At 42.1% G+C, this 26,647-nt stretch overlaps 1 protein-coding gene across 1 annotated transcript; it reads left to right on the forward strand.

The window, feature by feature from the left end:
* The first annotated feature begins 303 nt into the window (after positions 1–303).
* Positions 304–26,578, forward strand: LOC139417392 (inhibitory synaptic factor 2A-like). Its single transcript, XM_071166666.1, has 4 exons — positions 304–461; positions 10,197–11,382; positions 15,216–15,287; positions 26,234–26,578. Exons 2-4 carry the CDS (start codon positions 10,202–10,204, stop codon positions 26,415–26,417), a joined length of 1,437 nt encoding a protein of 478 aa, XP_071022767.1. The 5' UTR covers positions 304–461; positions 10,197–10,201; the 3' UTR covers positions 26,418–26,578.
* Positions 26,579–26,647: the final 69 nt, after the last annotated feature.

Genomic DNA, 26,647 nt, shown 5'->3' on the forward strand with positions numbered 1-26,647 from the left:
CACTCACCCTCACTCTCTCTCACCCTCACTTTCTCTCACCCTCACTCTTCCCCTCTCTCTCTCTTTCTCTCACTCACTCACACTCCCAAATGCACAGGGATTGCAGCAGCGCGAGATGGAGATCTCCACTGCGTGTGTGAGTGCCTATTGCCGGTGAGTGCAGGAACGGCAGCAGTGTCAGTGGTGCTTGAGTGAGGGGAAAGAGAGAGAGAGAGGCAGAGAGAGGGAGAGAAGTGGGGGATATCATTGTGGATCTTACGGGTTTAGAGGCTTTTTTATTTCTTTCTCACTGCTATCCTGAACCTTGGCTGATGTGCCACAACTATTGCAGCCGTCACTGCAGCGGTCCCCTCTCCTCTCTCTGGACAGAGCTCTCTATGCCACTCAATGAATGGATATGCACCGGCTCAGTGGGAGATCTCTGCTTTGTTGTCCTTTGAATCACTGATTTGTTTCTCACGGTAAGTGTTTTAAGTCTGTAAAGAAATACTGATAGGAAGTGAATGTACAAACATAGGAGAACCTGCACTTAATGTCAGTTAATCGGCTATGATTTGTCAATAAAGTAGGCGCCTGAGTGGTTTGAATGTCTGTACTGTATGCGCTGCAATATACTGTAGTGTTGTATGTCTAGCTGCGATGGCAGGGGGGGGGGGGGGGGGGGGGGGGGGGGGGGGTGCATATCTGCATTCCAGCCAAGCAGTAAAGGGCTCACGATTTATCTGGAGAAAGCAATGATATTGTCTTTATGTTAGCTGTTTCACTTTTGGCTGATGCTATCTTATTCCCTGTTTTGAAGGTGTAATGAACAGTTTACTGAACAAGAAAATGTTCAGATCAATATTCAATCAGAATTGACATTGTATAATTTACCATAATTTACCATGGCTTGATTTTTAGGGATATCAATGAAAGTGATCAAGTGCTCATGACAGTGTGATAGGTGTTCAGTGTTAAAAACCAGAACAACAGTAGTGCTGCTGACAGCACTGTGAGTATCATGGGCGATGGACGTGTTCTTCAAGACTTCATGTGACGAGGAGATGAGGATCTTGCCTGGGACTGGAGACTTATCATGAGTAATGACATGTATGATCTTGATGCCACAGGCAGGGCACTGCATCACATTCAGGGCAGATCAGATTCTCTCTCTCTCTCTCTCTCTCTCTCTCTCTCTCTCTCTCTCTCTCTCTCTTTCTCTCTCTCTCTCTCTTTCTCTCTATTAGATACTGTTTCATAGTCATTCCACCCCACCCCTTCATTGTCATTCCACCGATTAAGAGACGCATTGTCTCTCTGACCACCTCCTTATGTAGTCAGGGGACCCATTGCATCTGGATATCAATCAAGTGTAAACAAATCTGGAGGGTCAAACCATTTAAATCCTCATTATACAGGCCTCTAAATCATTATCAGGTAGCACCACTAACTTATGACATTAATAATTGTCAATTTTTTGTATTCATATCGGTCAAATAATTTAAATACAGGGAGGAAGCAAGAAATCTGGTCGCAATGCAGACACAGTGGACACGTTTTAATGCCATGTGTGGATCAGATCATGAAACACACGTCAGTGCAAAGTGTAAACAAGGCTTCTAAAACCAGTTCAGAAGGTTTGTTCTCCCCCTGCCTCATTCTAAATTGAGACGTGTTCATGTGCCCTTCTAATTAATTATTTTGTTTTTGTTTATGATCATCTCTTTCTACTCATCTCTGTCTCTACAGAAACCTCAGTCTTAGAAACCAGCTCATGGTACGCGCCCTAGCCATCTTCTATCCTAGGCCCTTAACATCTTTTATTTTTTATTTAAATAGGCAAGTCAGTTAAGAACAAATTCTTATTTTACAATGACGGCCTACCCCTGCCAAATCCTCCCCTAGCTCAGACGACACTGGGCCAATTGTGCACCGCCCTATGGGACTCCCTATCACAGTCAGTTGTGATACAGTATCTATGGCACAATTGGGAAAGGAACAATTACTGTAAGGCAAGGGAACATAAACCAATCTGCCTCTCATGCTCTCCTGCATCAGGGAAAAAGCCCTCAGTTCCCCACAGTATTCTCTTCCTTCCCACTTTTAACAATGTCAATGCGTCAAGTGTAATGCACTTCTGCCTGTCATGGCAATGTTAAACCTACTTTTCGGAGGATCCATTTCATAATCTATAGCTTTCAGTTTGCAGATGTAGGCACTCCTCTGTAACAGAAGGTGCTGTGCAGTGATGAATATTTTAAGTCAATGTCATAAAGCACACTTTCACAGGTGAAGCCTGTAACCCAGCAAGGTACTACGAATTCACACGCACCTGGGGGATACCTATCCTATAACTTGGTGTGAGTGTCTACTGAAGGGCAATATGATACAATCAACTAGAAATACAAAACAAAAACAAAAAAAACCTTGCAGTTGTCCTGACATCACTCACATTACTCTCAAATCACATGTTGTGCAATGGATGGCGAAGTGCTTCTGATTCAAAGCATTACAGTACCTTAGAAAGTATTCATACCCCTTGACTTAAATCCACATTTTGTTGTATTACAGACTCAATTAAAAATGATATGCGCAATACCCCATAATGTCAAAGTGAAAACATATTTTTAGAAATTTTTACAAATGTATTGAAAATGAAAAACACAAATATTTAATTGACTTAAGTATACATGTTAGAATCACCTTTGGCAGTGATTACAGATGTGAGTCTTTCTGGGTAAGTCTCTACGAGCTTTGCAAACCTGGATTGTACAATATTTGCACATTATTATTTTTTTAATTCATCAAGCTCGGTTAAGTAGGTTGTTGATCATCGCTAGACAGCCATTTTCAAGTTTTGCCATAGATTTTCAAGCCGATTTAAGTCAAAACTGTAACTATGCCGCTCAGGAACATTTAATGTCGTCTTGGTAAGCAACTCCAGTGTATATTTGGCCTTGTGCTTTAGGTTATTGTCCTGCTGAAAGGTGAATGTGTCTCCCAGTGTCTGTAGGAAAACAGACTGAACCAGAATTTACTCTAGGATTTTGCCTGTGCTTATCTTTATTCAGTTTATTTTTATCCCAAAAAACTCCCTAGTTCAAACCCATAATATGATGCAGCCACCACCATGCTTGAAAATATGAAGAATGGTACTCAGTGATGTGTTGTGTTGGACTTGCCCCAAATATAACGCTATGCATTTACGACATTATGTTCATTTCTTTGCCACATTTTCAGTTTTCTGCTATCCCACATTAAACTCTTCAACTGTTTAAAAGACACCATTGACCTTATGGTGAAATACATGAGCGGTTTCCTTCCTGTCCAGCAACTGCATTATGAAGGACGCCTGTAATTAATAACTTCACCATGCTCAAAGAGATATTCAATGTCTGCTTTTTTTTAACCCATCTTAAAATAGGTGCCCTTCTTTGTGATGCATTGGAAAACCTCCTTGGTCTTTGTGCTAACAAGAAAAAACTAAAGCAGGAAGTACCAGTGACTCACTCAATGCGGAAGTGGTCAGATGACGCGGATGCTGAGCTACAGGACTGTTTTGCTAGGACAGACTGGAATATTTCCGGGATTCATACAATGGCATTGAGGAGTATACCACCTCAGTCACCAGCTTCATCAATAAGTGAATTGACGACATCTTCCCCACTTTGATCTTACATACACATCCCAACCAGAAGCCATGGATTACAGGCAACATCCGCACCGAGCTAAAGGCTAGAGCTGCTGCTTTCAAGGAGCGGGACACTAATCCAGACACTTATAAGAAATCCTGCTATGCCCTCAAACAAACCATCAAACAGGCAAAGTGTCAATACGGGACTAAGATTGAATCAATCAAATGTATTTATAAAGCCTTCTTTACATCAGCAGATGTCACAAAGTGCTATACAGAAACCCAACCTAAAATGCCAAAAAGCAACCAATGCAGATGTAGAAGCACGTGGCTAGAAAAAACTCCCTAGAAATGCAGGAACCTAGGAAGAAACCTAGAGAGGAACCAGGCTCTGAGGGGTGGCCAGTCCTCTTGTGGCTGTGCCGGGTGGAGATTATAAGAGTACGTGGCCATCAAGGTCAGATTGTTCTTCAAGATGTTCAAACGTTCGTAGATGACCAGCAGGATTGCAGAGAGTGCAACAGGTCAGTAACTCATAAGAAAATGTCAGTTGGCTGGAGCTCTATAGGAGAAAGCCCTGCCTCCAGCAGTTTGCTTAGAAATTCTCGGGACAATAAGGAGGCCTTTGTCTTGTGACCGTAGCGTAGCATAGGTGTAGGTAGAGTTGAAGTCGGAAGTTTACATACACCTCAGCCAAATACATTTAAACTCAGTTTTTCACAATTCATGACATTTAATCCAAGTAAAGATTCCCTGTTTTAGGTCAGTTAGGTTCACCACTTTATTTTAAGAATGTGAAATGTCAGAATAATAGTAGAGAGAATTATTTATTTAAGATTTTTGTTCTTTCATCACATTCCCAGTGGGTCAGAAGTTTACATACACTCAATTAGTATTTGGTAGCATTGCCTTTAAATTGTTTAACTTGGGTCAAATGTTTCAGGTAGCCTTCCAGAGGCTTCCCACAATAATTTGGGTGAATATGGGCACATTCCTCCTGACAGAGCTGGTGTACCTGAGTCAGGTTTGTAGACCTCATTGCTCGCACACGCTTTTTCAGTTCTGCCAACACATTTTCTATAGGGTTGAGGTCAGGGCTTTGTGATGGCCACTCCAATACCTTGACCTTGTGGTCCTTAAGCCATTTCCCTTCCTCATTATGCCATCTATTTTGTGAAGTGCACCAGTCCCTCCTGCGGCAAAGCACCCCCACAACATGATGCTGCCACCCCTGTGCTTCACGGTTGGTATGGTGTTCTTCGGCTTGCAAGCCTCCCCCTTTTTCCTCCAAACATAACGATGGTCATTATGGCCAAACAGTTCTATTTTTGTTTCATCAGACCAAAGGACATTTCTCCAAAAAGTATGATCGTTGACCTCATGTGCAGTTGCAAACCGTAGTCTGGCTTTTTTATGCCGATTCTGGAGCTGTGGCTTCTTCCTTGCTGAGCAGCCTTTCAGGTTCGGTCGATATAGGACTCATTTTACTGTGGATGTAGATACTTTTGTACCTGTTTCCTCCAGCATCTTCACAAGGTCCTTTGCACCTTTGCACTTTTCGCATGAAAGTACGTTCATCTCTAGGAGACAGAACGCGTCTCCTCCAGAGCAGTATGACGGCTGCGTGGTCCCATCGTGTTTATACTTGGGTACCATTGTTTGTACAGCTGAACTTGGTTGTAACGTGATTCGTCTTCCTCTGACAAGGAGTATGAAGGATCGGACCAATATGCAGCGTGGTACATGTCCATGTTGATATTTATTAACATTGAACACCAAAAACAAAATAACAAGGAGAACGAACGAAAACTAAACAGTTCTGTCTGATGAAGACACAGCGACAGAAAACAATCACCCAACTAAATTGGGGAAAACAGGCTACCTAAGTATGATTCTCAATCAGAGACAACGAACGACACCTGCCTCTGATTGAGAACCATACCAGGCCACACACATAAATACTACATAGAAAAAAGTACATAGACTACCCACCCCAACTCACGCCCTGACCAAACTAACACAAAGACATAACGGAACTAAGGTCAGGACGTGACAGTGGTACCTTCAGGCGTTTGGAAATTGCTCCCAAGGATGAACCAGACTTGTGGAGGTCTCCAATTCTTTTTCTGAGGTCTTGGCTGATTTATTATGTTTTCCCCATGATGTCAAGCAAAGAGGAACTGGGTTTGAAGGTAGACCTTTAAATGCAACCACAGGTACACCTCCAATTGACTCAAATTATGTCAATTAGCCTAACAGAAGTTTCTAAAGCCATGCATCATTTTCTGGAATTTTCCAAGTTCTTTAAAGGCACAGTCAACTTAGTGTATGTAAACTTCTGACCCACTGTAATTGTGATGCAGTGAATTATAAGTGAAATAATCTGTCTGTAAACAATTTTTGGAAAAATTACTTGTGTCATGCACAAAGTAGATGTCCTAACCGACTTGCCAAAACTATAGTTTGTTAACAAGACATTTCTGGAGTGGTTGAAAAACGAGTTTTAATGACTACAACCTAAGTGTATTTAAACTTCCGACTTCAACTGTATGTACGGTAGGGCCAAATCGGAGAGATACAGTAGGTAGGTGCAAGCACATGTGATGATTTTTATGTTAACAGTAAAACCTTGAAATTAGCCCTAACCTTAACAGGAAACCAAAGTAGAGAGGCTAGCACTGGATTAATATTATCAATTTTTTTTGGTTCTTGTCAAGATTTTAGCAGCCGTGTTTAGCACTAACTGAAGTTTATTTAGTCCTTTATCCAGGAAGTCGGAGAGAAGAGCATTGCAGTAGTCTAATCTAGAACTGACAAAATAATGGATGAACTTTTCTGGATACTTTTTGGACAAAAAGGTTCAGATATATGTAACGTTACTAAGATGGGAAAAAAGCTGTCCTTGAAATATTATTGATCTGTTCGTGAAAAGAGAAATCGGGTCTAGAGTAACGCCGAGGTCCTTCACAGTTTCATTTGAGACAACAGTACAGCCATCAAGATTAATTGTCATATCCTAAAGCAGATCTCTTTGTTTCTTGGGACCTAGAACTATCATCTCAGCTCTGACGCTCGATGGATGTGGCAGGGCTTGCAAACTATTACAGACTACAAAAGGAAACCCAGCCGCGAGCTGCTTTGTGAGCCTACCAGATGGGCTAAATGTCTTTAATACTCGCTTCGAGGCAAGTAACACTGAAGCATGCAGGAGATCACCAGCTTTTCGGGACGACTGTGTGATCATGCTCTTTCCATAGCCGATGTGAGCAAGACCTTTAAACAGGTCAACATTCACAAGGTCGCGGGGCCAGACAGATTATTTTGAATCTGTGTTTGAAATTCACTGCTTGACTGAGGAAACTTACAGATAATGAATTGTATGTGTGGGGTACAGAGATGAGGTAGTTATTCAAAAATCATGTTAAACATGATTATTGCACAAAGAGAGAGTCCATGTAACTTATTATGTGACACATTTGTACTCCTGAACTTAATTTAGGCTTGCCATGACAAAGGGGTTGAATACTTATTGACTTATTGACTGAAGACAGCTTTTCCTTTCTTATAAATTTGTAAAAAATTCTATAAACCGAATTCCATTTTGACATTATGGGGTATTGTGTGTAGGCCAGTGACACAAAATCTAAATTTAATCCATTTTAATTTCAGGCTGTAACACAACAAAATGTGATAAAAATCCAGGGGTGTGAATACTTTCTGAAGGCACTGTAAGAAACCTTGCATGGTTAAACCGTAGACACAAAGTACCTAACCAAGAGTTATGACCCCTCCTCTTTGGGCATCCTAGATGGGCTTTAAAAATGCTGACAGTATGCTATGCAACATCTGGCATGTCCTCATATATACTCTATTATCTTCTGTATTCATGGGTTTTCCCAAGCTGATGTCATGGGGGGATTGGTGCGTTGTGGAATTGGTATGTGCCTTCTTATTGCTTCATGTACAGCGCCTAGTGAAAGTCTACACACCCCTTTATGCCTTCAATTAAATCTAAAAAAAGGGGTTCAATTCAATTTTTGGCCTCCACAAAGTATTAACTCTGGGGTGTGAAGACATACGCAATCAAGACATCTTCTTTTTATATATACATACACTTGAAAAACTTTCACTTTGATATTGGGGAGTAGGTTGTTCAGATCTGTGGGGGGGAAATATTATTAAATCCATTTTTTAAATGTAATTTTAAGGCAGCAGTGGTGTGTAGACTTTCACTTGGCATTGTATGTACAGCAGCCAATTTATATTCATTATTGACTATGCATACAGTGCAGATACGGAGTAAAATGCATTCATACATGGATAATGTACAGTTCATATAATAAACAACACTGAGTGTAGCCTGGTGATTATCAGAAGCACTAACGCTAAATGGTGTCATAACAGAAATATTCAGAATTGTTATGATTTGATGCACTGAAAGAACATGCCTTTGCAGCAGATAGACAACAAACAGCAAGTGAGATATGGCCTTCCACACACTGATGATACGTATCATGTGTGCTGTGTCAAGGTCAATGCTATTGATAGCACTGTTTTCTAAATGGTTGCCATGTTAGAACAGTCAAAGTCAAGGGCCACTCTAATAGCATTACTACACAATTAATGAGAGTGGATAGGCTGCATTTTCATCCTATAAACACGCCATAGGGGAGCATGTCAATCATTTATCAGGTCATGTGTGGGTCCGTGACACAACACCTCAAGAGACCCTCTCCTTTAAGAAGCTGGTGTTGGAGCTGGAGGCAGAGCTAAATATCGCAAGTCAGATATGTTATAGACTTGCGAGCAGGGATAGTGATACATTCATATCTATAACCAGCCAGCTCAGCCCTATGTCCAAAGAACTGACAGGAAACTCAAGATAATTATGGAGATGACCACTCAATCATAGCATCTGAAGTGGAGTTTTATATCTAACATTTTTGTATGAAGAACTGAAGGGAAATTGGAACAGACAACATGGTCTGCCAGAGTACATAAGTAGATTTAAGAGGATTACTTTTGCAATTTTAGAGTCAATGCATTATTTATAATCCCCTGGATGGCTGGGGCCAAACCAGGGAAGGACCTCTGGTCATTAGCAGCGATAGCTAGCCCTGGGAAGTGGGGAGTGAGGAAGAAAAAGGAAAAGGAACTGGGGATTCAGAGGGATTGTGTTGGTGACAGACTTAGTTGTCTTTAAATATATGCCACTCCATGTTGGCTCAAGAACCTTAAGGGAATGAGGGATTTTTTTATTTTATATTCTCCAAGGTTGAATTACCATTTAGCTTATTTACATGCTTTGGCTTGTGTCTGAATATAAAGTGAGGAGGACTTGAGTGGACATTGTATGAACGTAGATATGGTTTCAGTGTGCTATTGCTATTTCCTGGTGTGAAATAATAGGATCCCATGTGAATCAGCCTTGAAGCAATGGAAGTGTAATAATATACTTGTTTTGTCAATCAACCTCTCATAACTTGTAATTTCAGCATTGTTTGGCATGAAGTAGTCGTTTAAGGTATCTGAAGTGGGTTAAGATTCTACTTCCGATATAGACATGAAGAGAAAAATATGTCTGAAAAAACGTCCAGTAAACTGAGATACAGAAATGTCATAATGTCCTGCTCGCATGGTGATCCACCAGGCAGGACTCCCAGTGCATTCAGCTGGCCCTTTCTTCAGGCCTAGTCCACTGCTATCAGAGTATTGTGTGAGTGAGAAGACCTCTCCGACTAAAATACTGACAGACTCTCTTTAAAAGGTAATGGGGCTTGTTTCTTTCTTCCTTCTTCCATTCAGGTGACATTGTGGGAAAGGAAACTGTGGTAGAATCAGTGCTGACAAATCAACCACATGGACAGAGGGCAATACTAAGGATAATACAGGCTCTTGGACGACTCTGAAATATTAATGACTTACCTATGATAGCTTCATAACCTCATTACAATCTGTTTCATTATAAGCAAATTGTGTGAGGCAGTGCTTTGGGTTTTGATGTGAAAGTGACTAATCAGAATTTTATCAATGACCAAAAAATATATCACCCCAACAAGCATATTGATGGAATTACTATGTCTCAAAATGATTAAACGTGATTGCTCTCAGAGAAGCGACTATGTCATGAAGGGCCTGCCTTTGTGTAATAACAAACAATCCATTTAGGTTTATTCATCACATGGTGTCTCGTCGTATAAAGATGATGAACTACCGCAGCAGTGATGTGTCCTTTATCCCCATTTCATTCCCTTACACTGCTTTCCATGTTTATCCATTGGTAATCAAATATCTTATTACTCTTGTCAGACATTGTTCAATGCAATGCAGCCCCTTAATATGACAGCTCTGCATGTGGAATACCTATAGATTTTTTGGGGGCGGGACACATGAATAAGAAGGTGTGTCTGTCCGTGTGTCATCTATGATATCAATCATGATCTTGTATAAATAAAGCTCTGACAGTTTAGATGTTAGTTGCTCAGTGTCAGAAAATAATCTGCTACCTTCCTACAGTATATCTACTGTGATGCCACCCCAGAGTAATAATACATACACTGTATATTTCTCTCCCTTCTCCCAGAAACCATGGTGAGCAAGGAAAACAGCAAGGTCGTGCTATCCAACTCAGAGTCCGATTCAGAGGCAGGCCCGTCACAAAGCCTGGAGGTGCAGTACGGTCCTGACGGCAAACAGCAGGTGAAGAAGAGGAACAAAGCCTTACAAGTCCGCTTCAAGGACATATGTGACGCCCAGAAGGAGCAGCGGGCAGGGGGGCGAGGAGCCCGGTCCATTTCCTGTAAAGTGGCTTACAGGAAGTACATGACGATGCCTGCGCGGCGCTCCATCCCCAATGTGACTAAGAGCACAGGTGTCCAGACGTCACCGGACCTTACGAAACACTACCAGACTTTCCCCTTCGAGCGAAAGAAAGGACATACGATCAAACACACAGCCTTGGTGGAGGACTACAAGGGCCAGAACAACGGGTTTTTGAGTGACTTGAAAGGGCAGGAGGAGGCGCTGGGTTTAGAGGAGTGCTCGTCTTCTCAGGGTGCAGGGAAGCATGTGCGGCAGACGCAAGCACTGCTCCACCACACGGACGACAGCAGTGGCACAGAGGATCTGTTATCCATTGCCAACTGTGTAGATGGGCGTGCGTGCCCGGACTCCTCTCGCATCACAAAGGACACAGAATGCTTTGCAAATGACCCAACTCCCAGGGGAGAGCCAGAGAACCCTGCCTATGGCGCGAGGACCAAACACAAAGGATTATCCAAAGCGGACACAATGGGTGCCAACCCTTCTGCCAAGCGCCAGCTGGCCAACTGTGAGGAACCCTTACAGGACTCAAGGTCAAAGGTCACCAGTCCAGTTGCCTGGAACTCCCTGACGCAAGTGGAAGGTCTAGGCCTAGGGAGTCCGTCGGTGCGCTGCAAACGCAAAAAGGCCATGCAGCCCAATGGACAACAGTCCCAGACACTGCCCCACCCCCACAGTGCTGGCTGCTCTGTAGCTAGGGTAAAGGCACATCAGTGCCGATCAGGGACTTTACCAACCCCAATGAAACCCCAACCGGGCCTGGACAGCCAGGCTTGCCCCCCGGGACGGCAGGGTGCCTGCAAGGAGATAGTGCCCTTAGCTGGGAACGGGGATATTAAAGAAAAGCTCCAGGCCATGGAAAACCTCATCAGCTCCAGTCAGGAGACCATCAAAGTCTTACTGGGGGTCATCCAAGAGCTGGAGAAGGGCGAGGCTCAGAGAGAAGGGTGAGTGGAAATAATTTATGTTCACCAGGCATCGTATAGAATTGGCATTACATTTACATCATTAGCAGATGCTCTTATCCAGAGAAACTTACAGGAGCAATTAGGGTTAATTGCTTTGCTCAAGGTGACATCAACAGATTTTTCACCTAGTTGCCTCAGATATTCAAACCAGCGACATTTCAGCGATCTTAACCGCTAGGCTACCTGCCGCCCCACATAACTAACCTATTCAAGTAAAACAGACATTTTCTGTGTGTGGTTCAATCTTCACTGAGGTTTGATGTTCCTGCTGGTCCTGCAGCCCTTGAAACTGCTGTGGTCTACAGCATGTGTAATCTACATTTAGCATCTGAGTACAAACATCACAGCTACCTGTGTCATTTAATTCCAATAGCAAGGAAGTGAGTGGTCTCTGATTGTTCTGTAGATACTGTATCGTTCCATGTATTTGCTCAGGGGTACAGAGGCACTAACAAGTGCATAACGTTTCTGAGCCGTGTCCAATACACCAAAACTCTACAGCATTGGACTGAACGTACAAGGCTGTCTGCTTTGCTTCCTTAAACCTGGAGCGGCACAAAGCTAATTGTATTAAGCCTTCTCCAAAGCCACCGGACTCCCCTGATGTTGCTCCCTGAAACCTGGTTTAAAAGGACCAATTAGCAGCGCCTCATAAAGCACTGTCTTTCATCTCCTCTGAAGTGTGTGGCTCATATGACACCTTCAATATGTTTCATCACTATTATTAGAGCCTGCTACTCACCATAAGGCCCCAGCATCTCAACTCCTCCCCACCTTCTCCCTCTCTCCCTGCCAAGGCACTCTAACTCCCTCACCACGTTCTCTCTCTCTCTCTCTCTCTCCCTGCCAAGCCACTCTAAAGCTTTCTGTCTTCAAAGTGATGGTCCCAGTCTACTGGTGGAACAGAATAGTGTCTGAAAGCCCCTCTTATTCTCGCCGGGATAAAGGCATCATGTGGGTGGTATTTTCAGGAGAAAGCTCTGCACACGGTGATGTGTCCACGAGAGGTTTCAGTGCTGTTCCCAGCAGACCAAAGACTGAGAAATGTATAACATACAGTGAGTGAGCAGTGGTTACTTGGTTTGCAGATGTTTGCAGGACCTTATCAATGATGCTCATTCCTATTTCTATTGGCCTTAATGCTCTCACAATAAATCAATTTGAGGTGAATGATTAGTGTTGCACAAGCCTTTTTTTCCTCCCTGTGCTAAACTGCTATCACAATCTGAGGGGCATCACTGGTCCAACACTCCTGCTGGTTTCAAGGTCTCAGGATGATTTGCTTACAGTTCCTACCAGTCAGGTTAGGGACTGAATCCTATTCTGCTAACATACAGGATTATCCAACCTGACCCTACTGTATCTGTTGTTCACAGGATATCAATAGAGCAGAGAGCGATATCCATTCAGCCAGGCAGTCAGCAGTATAGGGACAGTGAGGACATCTCTCCGGAGAGCTGATGTGTGCAAATAACACCGGAGTGAGCCTGTGCAAACAAATAACACCGGAGTGAGCCTGTGCAAACAAATAACACAGAAGTGAGCCTGTGCAAACAAATAACACCGGAGTGAGCCTGTGCAAACAAATAACACAGAAGTGAGCCTGTGCAAACAAATAACACCGGAGTGAGCCTGTGCAAACAAATAACACCGGAGTGAGCCTGTTCAAACAAGTAACACCAGAGTGAGCCTGTTCAAACAAGTAACACCAGAGTGAGCCTGTTCAAACAAGTAACACCAGAGTGAGCTTGTTCAAACAAGTAACACCAGAGTGAGCCTGTTCAAACAAGTAACATCGGAGTGAGCCTGTTCAAACAAGTAACACCAGAGTGAGCCTGTTCAAACAAGTAACACCAGAGTGAGCTTGTTCAAACAAGTAACACCAGAGTGAGCCTGTTCAAACAAGTAACACCGGAGTGAGCCTGTTCAAACAAGTAACACCAGAGTGAGTCTGTTCAAACAAGTAACACCAGAGTGAGTCTGTTCAAACAAGTAACACCAGAGTGAGCCTGTTCAAACAAGTAACACCAGAGTGAGCCTGTTCAAACAAGTAACACCAGAGTGAGCCTGTTCAAACAAGTAACACAGAAGTGAGCCTGTTCAAACAAGTAACACCAGAGTGAGCCTGTTCAAACAAGTAACACCGGCGTGAGCCTGTTCAAACAAGTAACACCGGAGTGAGCCTGTTCAAACAAGTAACACTGGAGTGAGCCTGTTCAAACAAGTAACACCGGAGTGAGCCTGTTCAAACAAGTAACACCAGAGTGAGCCTGTGCAAACAAATAACACCGGAGTGAGCCTGTTCAAACAAGTAACACCAGAGTGAGCCTGTGCAAACAAATAACACCGGAGTGAGCCTGTGCAAACAAATAACACCGGAGTGAGTCTGTCCAAACAAATAACACCGGAGTGAGCCTGTGCAAACAAATAACACCGGAGTGAGCCTGTGCAAACAAATAACACCGGAGTGAGCCTGTGCAAACAAATAACACCGGAGTGAGTCTGTCCAAACAAATAACACCGGAGTGAGTCTGTCCAAACAAGTAACACCAGAGTGAGCCTGTTCAAACAAGTAACACCAGAGTGAGCCTGTGCAAACAAGCAATGGCACAGCTTAGTTGACTTACAGTGTCAGAGTTTAGAGAATGATTTTCCGACACAGCATCCGTACATAAATTAATCTGGCCTAGCAGAATAGAACATTGGTACATTGCTAGATTAACTGAAAATACAGTAAATACAATTGTCGTTTAGATGGTGTATTACAGTGCATGGAGGTTGTGCAAAAAATGTGATGACCTTGATTATGACTGTACCACTCAATATCTCAACAAAAAACTCCCTTCTGTTTGGTGACTCGAATTGACCTTTTTTTTCTCCCAATGATTTGATATATCAAAGGAGTTATTGTGAATTCAGGCCCTCAACTCCACAGTCAAGAGCAACCACCTCTAAGATGACATGGACAGATGAACTTGGTGACCTTCCATTCCCATCAGCACTTTCGATCTATCCAAGGCAGATAAGGTCACCTTTATGACATGGTGAGCAGCAGGGTTCAACCTCTCTAGTTACCATTCATCAGCTCCCAGTGACAGTAGGCAATTACATGTCCTAGGGGACCCGCTTGCCCCATCCGCTTTCCAGTTGACCACTCTCTACACACCCTCTGATCAAAATGAATGAGAAATCCCATCGCTGCCACCAACGTACGCGACATGATGGATGGTGACTGTTACTTCTGGGAGAGACCTGAAGAGATTGATACAGATGCCATCAAATCTCCATGCATGTTCAGTGCACACTTACGTCTGCTCAAGTTTGCCTCCAAGATGCCTCAGGAGCAGACTGTACATAGAGTTGTGCCGAAGATGGAGGAGGCATTGCAATCTAAGTAATGACAGGACAATACAGGTCGGACACTGGGCTTTAGAGCACTTTGAAATGCCATACAGGACACAGACATAATTTGTCATGTTGATTGTCTTTTGCCTCCCTAATTCTCATTATTTTCTGAGAATGTTGAGTTGGGTGGAGCACAGGGAGATCGAGTATTGACTTTTCTATAGTATTCATAAACATGCATTTTTGTTTTGTCAGAAAGATGACGAAAACCATGTGAATACCGTGTCAATAGGAAAGAGATCAGCATATTATATCAAGTGAGCATGTCTATTACCTGCCAACCTAATCTCACAGAAGACTGTACCATTCAGAACGCAGATCCATATCAGTTTGAATAGATCATGTAAATTAAAATAATCCAAGTCAAACGAGCCATGAAAATCATCCATTCTCTCACCACTCCCCAGGCTTTCCTACCGAACAGGACAGGACACAGCCAACTGCGACACGTGTCGAAACAGTGCCTGCATCATTTATAGGTGAGTACCTTAACATCTACTCTCTTGTTAGCAGCTTGAAAGGTCGCTTCCGCCTGCTATGGCGCAACATATTGATGGCGTGAGGCGAGAGATACCTTACGGGAAAACAACATGAATTGTATATGTGTACACATGAAGTGTTCCGAAAATAAGTTTTGTGTGATCACGTGCTCTTATGTGAAGTTAATGTGACAACATGTAAAGCAACATGTGATAACAATAATTCACATGTGAATTCACACGTTTTTTTCTCACGGGTTTTCTGTAAAGGGTGCTTTATGTGTGAGGTGATATACTGTAATATGACAAACCAAGTGCTAAGAGTCAATTGAATATAACGTATTTTACTGTAGGTGTCACGTTCTGACCTTTATTTCCTTTGTTTTGTGATGTCTTTATTTAGTATGGTCAGGGCGTGAGTTGGGGTGGGCAGTCTATGTGTGTTTTTCTATGTTGGCGTTTTGAGTTCAGCCTAGTATGGTTCTCAATCATAGGCAGGTGTCGTTAGTTTTCTCTGATTGAGAATCATACTTAGGTAGCCTGGATTTCATTTTTGAGTTGTGGGTGTTTGTTTCCGTGTGAGTGTTTGTTGCCACACGGTACTGTTTCGGTTTTCGTTCATGTTCACGTTTATTGTTTTGTATTTCATAGTGTTCAGTTTATGTCTTAAAATAAACGTTATGGACACTTACCACACTGCGCATTGGTCCTCCGATCCTTCTTGCTTCTCCTCCTCAGAAGAGCAGGAGGAATGCCGTTACAGTAGGCCTTGAAATGTTTCCCCACAGCAATAATTGCCTTTCCGGTAATGAGTAGAATGGAATAGGATATTATTTGTCTCACTGCAAGATTTTAATGAAGTATTACGGGCTTAGCTCGGTTGTGATACAATAATGACAATTGATAGAATACTTCTGTCAGAGTGAGAGAAATGAATTGAGCACCATTAGATACTTGGAAATGGTGTGACTGAGATCAATGACAGGTTCACTGAAGGAGAATAGAACACTCCTATATGGGTCAGATCAATGATGAAAATAAACGTTTGATATCCTATTACAATGATGCATTGATGTCCTCAACTCTGATTTCAGACTCCGGTAATAAATACAGAATGTACTCACTGTAGAAAGGAATTAACACATCAGCCGAATTGGAAGCAGTAAATTGAGTTGAATTTCTAGACACAGGTGGTGCAACTATAACGTTGTTATTGTAGAAGGTAATAAAATAAATAAAGACAAATCTCTCCAGCAGAATTGCAAAGCACTGTGGGTGAAGCACACCTCGTGAGGGAATAAATAATCATACACAACAGGGGGAAATGAATTAGCCCAGAGAGGAAATGCAATTGGGGCTCGTACAGTATGAGAGCAGCTGGGAACTGGACATGATATCCTGACAGAGTCCCCTTTCAAAGTGCCTTATGAATAACGGCTGCAGTGATGGACGCTAAAAGCCATGGAAACTTGACTCAACTTCTGTGTCCACTTCACTTCAACTGGTCCAGAAGTAGTTGACGAACGATTCCACCAACCAACCGTCTCACTTGGGTAAACACTCGCAGATGATCCGACTTTTCCACTCGTCTGAGAGAGCCTCAGGCAGGATGCAAAATCCACTCACACTGTGACTCCGTTCAGAGACAAGAGTAAAAACATCCATCTTAGAGATCAACGCCAATTTAAACAATATACAGTAATGCAGAACATACTATAGCATACCATCTGAATAATTGGTAAAAACATGAGTACTGAGCCTCCAAAGTCTGGCACGATCAATATTTGAGTCGTTGTTGTACCCTAGTGTGCCAGCAAACTGCTTCTTTAGCTGTACGGCCTGTTCTAGCCTTGCAGCCAGAGAAAGGCTCACAGGGGAAAACATCAGATAGCAGGGTTTGTGAGGTCACGGAGTCGCAAATAAACACCACAACAAGCACTGCTGCAGCAGAGTTCTAAATTTAAAAAGTGAACCAATTTCTAAAAATACAAGTCTTTTCATGTTCATTTTTTGCACTCATTATTGTCGTCTTCGTAAACAACTCATGCATAAGTACATCCGCTTTACTCAATGACAAAACAGCATACGTTTGTTTACTTTGGCTGAGGGGACATCTAACTTTGACCAACAACCTCACTCTTGTCTCCAATTAGTAGATGTTCATCTCCATCTTAACCTAATCGATTCCGTGTCAATCAATGTTCTCATCCAATCAAAGCCTACTTTTTTGTTCATCCTGGGGTGTTCATCATTAGTCCAAACAGTTGCAACCAGTTGGGTTTTGCAACGAATACAGGAGTTTTTATTGGGCAAATTCAGGAAGGTCACTCCCTGTTTCGTTCCATTTGCTTCAGTTTAAGAAATGTTTTGCAACAGTAGTAATACATACACCCCTGTTTTTATTTAACCTTTATGTAATAAAGAATACAGAATGCATCATCATTGCATAAAGAATGCATAATTTAACAGCCATGGTGTCAGACTGAAGGAACTGACATGCAAGAATCATTAATGTAATTATGTGTAATTTCCTGCAACATAGTCTCATGAGAAATGTGTTACATTTTCTCAAGCGATGATCTATGATCTGAGATAACTCCTGTGACAATGCACATTTGCTAGTACAGTATCTAATTGAGGACCAGTATGGCATGAAAGAGGACTACAAATGATTCAATTCATACCCCGATTTCTGCTATGAGTCACATTGCTTATTATTGTTGTCTTCCGGATTTACAACCCATGTAATGTAATTAGTGTATGTATGAGCTGTTGTGTGCTAACAAAGTGATTACAGTAGTTGATGTGTTGGAATGATTTAACTAGAATGCTCCTTCTCGTTTGTGATGCTATATGCATTAGGTGTGATGTGATTATAGGATTACATGAAATATACACAGTCCCCATACTAATATGGGAATGCATGTCAGAACGTGCAACAACTAAACAGATGAATCATAAAGCATAGATCTGAGAGGCGGACTGAAATAGAAATATTTACATGACTCAAACGGGTGTGGATAGCCTAATGTCCTTTGGGGATGTGGAATGTATGTACTAAAAAAAAGATGTCTTGAAACACAAGTAATTCCCGGATTACTACTGAATAAGCTGCGACATGTTCCTTTTTTCATGTCCATTCTCATCATCATCCAAGAGGGCCTAAATATGTACACATGTGCTGCTCTATTCATGAACCTTGGTTGGCGAAATGTAAAGATGTTACATGAATTCTGAACGGCTTTGTTTCAGTAGACGTTGATTGTAATCGAGATCCTGAAGTGGTGCTTGATATCTATTTAAGTCACAGGGTCACATGGAAGAAAGCAGATCGTTTACTGTTTACTAACTGCAGATGCATTACAGTACATTACATCATAAACACTATAGGGTCAGAGATTCAGCATCCTGTACAGAGGCAAACAAACACTAAACTACAAAGTATACAGCCAGGAAGCATAATAGGCACAGAATGAGAACTGTTCTGATAGAGACGGAAAGATGAAATAGTAAACATGTTGTCTTCCACGAATGATTGAGCCAATTGAGATATTGCGTGTGACTAACAAATTTCAGTTAATTACTACTAGCTACCGCCTTGGACCAATCAGTGCAATTTTGTATTTGCCGGTTCTCTATGGCAAGACGCATCATTCACCAAGTTTCGTCAAAATTGTGAGATATAACGTGACTACCGTACGAACGTACGTACGAACGTACGAACGGACAAACGGACATACGGACGGAGATAGATCCACAGTCCACTACCCAATTTCATCATGAGGGACAATTATAAAGCTCTATATCAATGCACTGATCAGCTTCACAAAGACCCAGGTCGGGAATGCATGATAATTCTGTTCAAAACTTGAGATAATCAATAGAAGGTTCTCAGCAATCCCTAACAAGGGAAATACGTTTTTCACTGAAAGTGCCGGAATGTAACATTTCTAAACAAAGCCGTTCTATGACAAGTCAATACAAATTATCCATTTTGTTATTAGAAGAAGGCTTGTGGAACGTGTACAAATTAAATTGCTATAATTCCATCTGTGGTCAACAGGTTTTTCAGCTCATCGTTCCTAAATTGTGCATCTCCACATTTTTGTTGTTGTTTTACTTTCCTTGAGTAGGACATAACAGCAATTTGCAAGCAAGACTACTATCTATCAAGCACTATCTGTCTCTGCCAAAGCAAATAGCAGTAAATATATCCCAAAACTTTGCAAATAGATATAGTTCAGTTTTTTTCTCTACGATACTCCTTCCTCGATCTTGTTTATTTACAGACTGAATTGAGTGATGTGTCACACCGAAGGTATTTATCAAAGTCAGGCGGTTGAACGATGATTCGGGTGTTTACCCTTTTTCTTATATCATGTTTTACAGTGTATATGTTTAACCATTCCTTTTTTGCAATTCTTTCTTTTCAGAGATTTTTGTTGATATCTTGAACTGTTAAGTTATGACCGTGGCTTTCAGTGCTGGCTATGTGGATAAAACTAGATATCCGACATAAACTTGGACTTGAACATACGGTAAAGTATATTCTACAGGTTTGTTATTTCTGCCAGGGCCTGTGCTGGTGACTCAAAGGGCTCATAGGGCACCAGTAATCCCCTTGCTGGGCACGCCACTCAGCCCTTTCACTTAATGAGCTGGCCTGGCTACAGTGAGAAGAATTTAAAAGAGCCAAGAAGAAACTAAATCTGAACCAAAAGGCCAATTATTCCTCAGACTTGGACAGTAACTGCTCATTGCCAAGATTAGCAGCCGCGGCGATGTGGCCTCTAATTCCGAACAGCAAGTCAGTACCAATATGGCTAATAAATCCAGGGCTTGGGCTCCTGCTGGTGCTCAGTTGAGCTGAGATAGTCAATCTACAAGCCCTACCCAGAATTCAACACCCGACCGACACTCCCAGCCCCTTCCCCCTTGTATACTGCAGCATCCCATGCATCACTGCTACTGATACAAATAGGACACAAACAAAGCATAGAGAGAGAGAGAGAGAGAGAGGAGGAGATGAGAAAGAAAGAGAGGGAGATTGGAGAGAGAGAAGGAGGAGGGATGGAGATGAGAGAGAGGGCATAAATGCCCCACTACTGCAGTCACATCACATCCCATTGAAAAGCAGGCTGGGGAAACAAATGCAAAAAAATACATTTGACCGCAGAAAAGTAGTCTAAGCGGGCCCCTGAGAAAACAGTGGACGAAGAGATAGATTATGGCCCAGTGTTTCTAGCCTCTGCTCCTTACAGTTCCCATGCTAATGTCCTTCTGGAGCTTAGACCACTTAGTCTGGCTCTGCAGTAACATCAACAGTAAACAATGTGGGGTCTTTGCCCGTATCCCATACCAAGGGAACACAAAGGAGTCGCCTGCTTTCTAATGCACACCCACACTGAATGGGTGATCATTCAGTGTTCATAATGCCTAATAGGTACAACAATAAGATTACAAAAAAGGGAGAGTTTAATCTTGTTTGCACAGATGTTTTATTACATTTGAGGCGAATAATGGCTTAACAAATCAGTACTAATACAGTTCCTGGTTGTGTAAATTGGGTTTGATGAAGATGTCATTCAATTACTCATACGAGCAAGTAGCTAATTAGGTTAGCTCTTATGCCCCATGCTGTTAAGGAAGATGCAGGTGTTTCATTGGTGTTGAGAGAACTTGGAGTATCGATGTGTTCATTGAAGTGCATGTCTCTCAGTCTGTGTGTGGACATGACTATGCTATTGTAAGCCAGTCAACCATTAAATAGAGCTGGACCTTAGTTGGCTTTTTAACAATAAAGGCACTCTATCAAAATGGCCCCTCGTCAGTCAAAGAGAAATATGCTCAGTGGTTTCAAGTCATTTGTACTCTGGTGATTTAAATCAATAAACCAATTGAAGTACAATTTGTTGGATTTGTTTGGGGGAAACATTAGGCCTATACAATACATGTAGATAGCCCAGAAGGAGAGACAAATAGGAAGCCGTGTACAATAATATCCTGGAAGTGCTATTGGAAGGGGAGAAAATATCAAAAGCATTTGCATCTTCATTTAACGGAAGCTCAATCGTGAATAAAAAATCAAACGTACAGTAATGGTAAAGTAATGTGGTTTGAAGTAGAAACCAACCAGTGAAGGGAGACAGTGAGAGGGTATAGAAGACAACACCTCCCTCCCATACAGAACAATCATTAAACAGGGTTCACTCCAGCGAAACAATCAGGCACCAGTGATCACAGACAGAGCTATTCCCAGACCGTAGCTAAACAGATGATTCATCTGCTTGTGAATGGTTGAAAATGATACACCCTGTCTTTAGCCGTCCCGATCTTTTGGCCGATGAGATGATTTGAGGTCTGTGGTCTTTGTTTACTCAGTCACCTGCTCTCCAGGACCACCCGCACAGTACAGCGTGCCTCAGGCTCCCTGCAGAGCCAATTGTCCACAGCATACAGTAATTGCAGCTCTCTGCCAAGTGATTAATTGCTTAATAAGTGCCAAGACCATTCCATAGTGTGCTGCGCTGTTGTCTTTTCTGCTGTTCTCTAGCGAAAGCTTGGCATCAACAAGAGCCCATAGATGGTGAACTTTTAGAATGGCTCTAAAAATACTGTGAAACAAGGGCACGTCTTCTGCAAATATACAAAGCGTGCAACTCGTTTCAAATGTTGTGGCAATTCAGTCTTGATGGAAGTAAGAAGCTGGTCCCTGGTCTTTGTGTGTTGCTACTGAGCAATGTGAAATAAAATAAATTGTCACATGCGCCAAGGACGTCGGGTTTAGACTTTACAGTGAAATGCTTGTTTTACGAACCCTTCCCAACGATGCAGTTAATAAATTACATGAATAGTAACACAAGAGGAATAAAATGCACAATAATGGAGCTATATAGAGGGAGTACCAGTACCAGATCAATGTGGGGCTATATAGAAGGAGTACCAGTACCAGATCAATGTGAGGCTATATAGAAGGAATACCAGTACCAGATCAATGTGGAGCTATATAGAGGGAGTACCAGTACCAGATCAATGTGGAGCTATATAGAAGGAGTACCAGTACCAGATCAATGTGAGGCTATATAGAAGGAGTACCAGTACCAGATCAATGTGGGGCTATATAGAAGGAGTACCAGTACCAGATCAATGTGGAGCTATATAGAGGGAGTACCAGATCAATGTGGAGCTATATAGAGGGAGTACCAGTACCAGATCAATGTGGAGCTATATAGAAGGAGTACCAGTACCAGATCAATGTGGACCTATATAGAGGGAGTACCAGTACCATATCAATGTGCAGAGATACAAGGTACTTGAGGTAGATATGTACATAAAGGCAGGGTAAAGTGACTAGGCATCAGGATAGATAATAATAAGGTACTTGGGGTAGATATGTACATAAAGGCAGGGTAAAGTGACTAGGCGTCAGGATAGATAATAATAAGGTACTTGGGGTAGATATGTACATAAAGGCAGGGTAAAGTGACTAGGCATCAGGATAGATAACAATAAGGTACTTGGGGTAGATGTGTACATAAAGGCAGGGTAAAGTGACTAGGCGTCAGGATAGATAATAATAAGGTACTTGGGGTAGATATGTACATAAAAGCAGGGTAAAGTGACTAGGCATCAGGATAGATAATAATAAGGTACTTGGGGTAGATATGTACATAAAGGCAGGGTAAAGTGACTAGGCGTCAGGATAGATAATAATAAGAGTAAAATAGAGAACAGAGTAACAGCAGCAAATGATGAGTGAAAAAGTGCGTGTGTATGTATGAGTGTGTGCATGTGTGTTTGTGTTATGCATGTGTATGCTATGTGTGTGCGTATGTGCGTATGTGAATGTGTGTGGGTATTGTGCGAGAGTTGTGTGTATAGTGTGTATATATAGTCTTGTGAGTGTGCAAAGAGTCAGCACAAGATAGGACCAGTACAGATAGTCTGGGTAAACATTGTATTAACTATATAGTAGTCTTATGGCTTGGGGGTAGAAGCTGTCTCTGAGCCTCTTGGTCAGAGAGCCGCTCCGGTACCGTTTGCCAGACAATAGCAGAGTGAACAGTCTATGGGGTTTGGTGGCTGGAGTCTTTGGCAATGATAGAGGTCCTGGATGGCATGGAGTTCAGCCCCAGTGATGTACTGGGCTGTCCGCACCACCCTCTGTAGCACTTTGCGGTCGAGGGCGGTGCATTTGCCATACCAAGCAGTAATGCAGCCAGTCAAGATGCTCTTATTGGTGCAGCTGTAGAACCTTTTGAGGATATAAAGGCCCATTCCACATCTCGACAACACTTAACAGAGGTGTGTGCTGGCACATACTGTGTAATTTAAGTGGTCTCATCATGTCACAATTATGTTTTGGGGTTAAAGGTCAGATATTAATTCCTTATAGTCTAAGATGTTGGGGAGGGGGGGGTTATATGGTATTGTTTTAAGATGGTCATACTATGTATTATTTCGATATTTGATTGGAAATGTAGGTGTCCCAAGAAAAATATTAAATAAGTATTTGATAAAAACCGATAGAAACTGAATAACAATTTCATAAAAAATCAATCATAAGAAACAAGGTTTTGAAGTGTTTGTCATAATTCTAGGAGATATAAAATAAAATAAATTGGAAATACATATATACAATGTATATTTTTTACACACAAAAAAATAAAGGGGGTAGGCACAAAGCTACCTTCATACTTCCATTTCTTTTATCAAACCAGTGCTGGTTACCTTCAGGCAAGTCGTGTGACACATGTGGGGGTTGTAGAGCAAAGCGGAGAATACCATAGTGTTCGTGAGAGTCTCCCCTTTCCATAGTTTGTAGGTCGAACCGTTTGGACGCATGCTACAGATGTTTCCGCGAGAAGACCAGTTTTCGGGATGTCTCATGGTCTGACAAACACCGCTCTGGCCCTGCCTGTCACCGCAGATGTCTCATGGTCTGACAAACACCGCTCTGGCTCTGCCTGTCACCGCAGATGTCTCATGGTCTGACAAACACCGCTCTGGCTCTGCCTGTCACCGCAGATGTCTCATGGTCTGACAAACACCGCTCTGGCTTTGCCTGTCACCGCAGATGTCTCATGGTCTGACAAACACCGCTCTGGCTCTGCCTGTCACCGCAGATGTCTCATGGTCTGACAAACACCGCTCTGGCTCTGCCTGTCACCGCAGATGTCTCATGGTCTGACAAACACCGCTCTGGCTCTGCCTGTCACCGCAGATGCGGTAGTGCGGTGGATCGAGACACATCCTATGCAAAAAAAACAGATATCTCTAGCTTAAATTGACAGATTTTGATGGGGATTTTTTGTTATGTAATTTAGACTGACGCACTGGTGCGTCAATCGACTCTCAGGGGTTAATTAACTGAATACATTCAAGATAGTATTCATAGTCAAGTTTATATTCATATAATCAGACCTTTATTGATTGATTCAATCTTCTGCACTGCCAAATTCCTCTCTGGCACCCTGTACCGTTTTCTCTGAAGGTTGTAATAGAGTTGAATAACTGACACTTATCGTAAGGGTAAGGATAGTTACTAAGATTCATTCTGTCACTTTAAGCAGAGCATCGCCTTCAGAAAACGAATTGGACTGCCTGTCAGGCCGGTGAATCTGAACAGAGCTGAACAGGGCTTTGTACATTCATCTGGCTGCCTAAGCTGTCTAGACTTATGTTTGACCTTGGAGGGTTTAATGTCCTTTAAGCAAGTTTGACTCTTCCTCTGTGTGTTTGGCTGGCAGAAATATGCCACTTCATTCTATGCTTTCAATAAACAACGTATCAATGATCAACAACATTGTGTGATAAGGTTCATGCTATAAAAATGAAACTTTCTGCTCCTATTGCTATTGTTACTTCTACTGCTGTACAACCTTACATTTTAATCTTCAGAGAAATTGTTTTTTTTATTAAGTTGGCAGAGGATTGGTAATATAATGACTTTGTGGCAATCTTTTTTGTCAACGTGTATTAAATGGGCTGGCAAGTATGACAGTATGATTCATACTTGACTCATTCCAAGCTAGTATTCTGCCAAAGATGATACATAAATGCTGTACATACATGTAGATGAACTTAATCAATAGCTGTATAGATGGGGAATACGCAATGTGTACTAATGCATAATATGTCCTTCGCTTATGCTGTAGTACGTCTGGGTCTGCTTGGGTTCCGAATGATTTCATTTGGTTGGGATTAAGCTGCTTCTCCCAACAGTCAGAGATTTAATCTATGAGTTCAACCTCGGTGCCCGAATGGAATCAGATGATGGCCAGCCAGGGATTACAGGAACGGATGAGGAAATCAGACTCCAGAAATGACCCATATCCCAACGGACATATTGTATCATGACTATGCACTAAAACATACAGATGTGCAGGCTGTTTACATTTGTCTGATTTCACACTCAGTACATTTCAGCATCAAAGGAATTTATTTGTGTTGCTAGAATTATCAGACTGTACTGTGCCCTCCCCCGACAACCCATCTGGAGCCTATGGCTAGCAACTGCCCTGGATTATCAACAGACAAATTGAATGCCGGCGTTTTGGCAGTACTCTTGCATCCTATTATTAACTTAACATAACTTTTATGGGATCAAAATTCAATGTACCAGATTGTGCAGAGTCATGGTTCATACTTGAGCTGCGTCATTCATGTTAAACTTGTGATACCCACAATTAAGATGGGTTTGAATGTAATTTAATCTCTTAAATCCTGGTAGTCTAAAAACTAAAACTTAAATAGGATTGAACCACCCTTCCACAGTTTCAAATTGTAGTATTTTCCTTCTCTAAGTATTTAGTAGAATTACCAGTAGAATTCATAAATTTACATTCGGTTTATCCCCCACAAGAATAAATTAATATTGTGTTTTATTGTATGTTTGTATGTGTTACTGTAACCCAATGCGATAGTTTTTTGTGTGTGTGTTGCAGTGTGGAGCTGGACTTCAAGCAGCAGGAGGACAAATTACAGCCCCTGATTAAGAGACTGTGCCCCTTGGACGACCCTCAATACCCTGCTCTGCCTTACCCCCACGAGGTGTTCACCTCAACCCCCAAACGCAAGTCCAAGACAGAGTCCAAAAAGCATGGTCGCTGGAAACTCTGGTTCCTATAATTTAGGGAACACTTTGGATTTTGGAATGGCCTTTTGGATCAGTTTTTACCCATTTACTATCTTCTCTCAAAGGGATTTATCAGAACAGATTTTTTGCTCCAGAGGACAGATAACCCGATACCAGTAAACCATCTACAGTATACCAGGGTTCTGAGTTGGAACTGCACTAGAAATCAATGGGGGGGGGGGGAATATATATATATTTTCTCATGGAGGTTTAGAGTCTGCCA

The sequence above is a fragment of the Oncorhynchus clarkii genome, chromosome 1, assembly GCF_045791955.1.
Source record: "Oncorhynchus clarkii lewisi isolate Uvic-CL-2024 chromosome 1, UVic_Ocla_1.0, whole genome shotgun sequence".
Classification (NCBI taxonomy): domain Eukaryota; kingdom Metazoa; phylum Chordata; class Actinopteri; order Salmoniformes; family Salmonidae; genus Oncorhynchus; species Oncorhynchus clarkii.

Excerpts from the sequence above, each read along its gene's own strand:
- LOC139417392 (XM_071166666.1), top strand. The coding sequence starts at position 10,202 with ATGGTGAGCAAGGAAAACAGCAAGGTCGTGCTATCCAACTCAGAGTCC. Across the intron at positions 11,383-15,215 it reads GGCGAGGCTCAGAGAGAAGG|GCTTTCCTACCGAACAGGAC; the intron begins GTGAGTGGAAAT and ends ACCACTCCCCAG. Across the intron at positions 15,288-26,233 it reads AGTGCCTGCATCATTTATAG|TGTGGAGCTGGACTTCAAGC; the intron begins GTGAGTACCTTA and ends TGTGTGTTGCAG.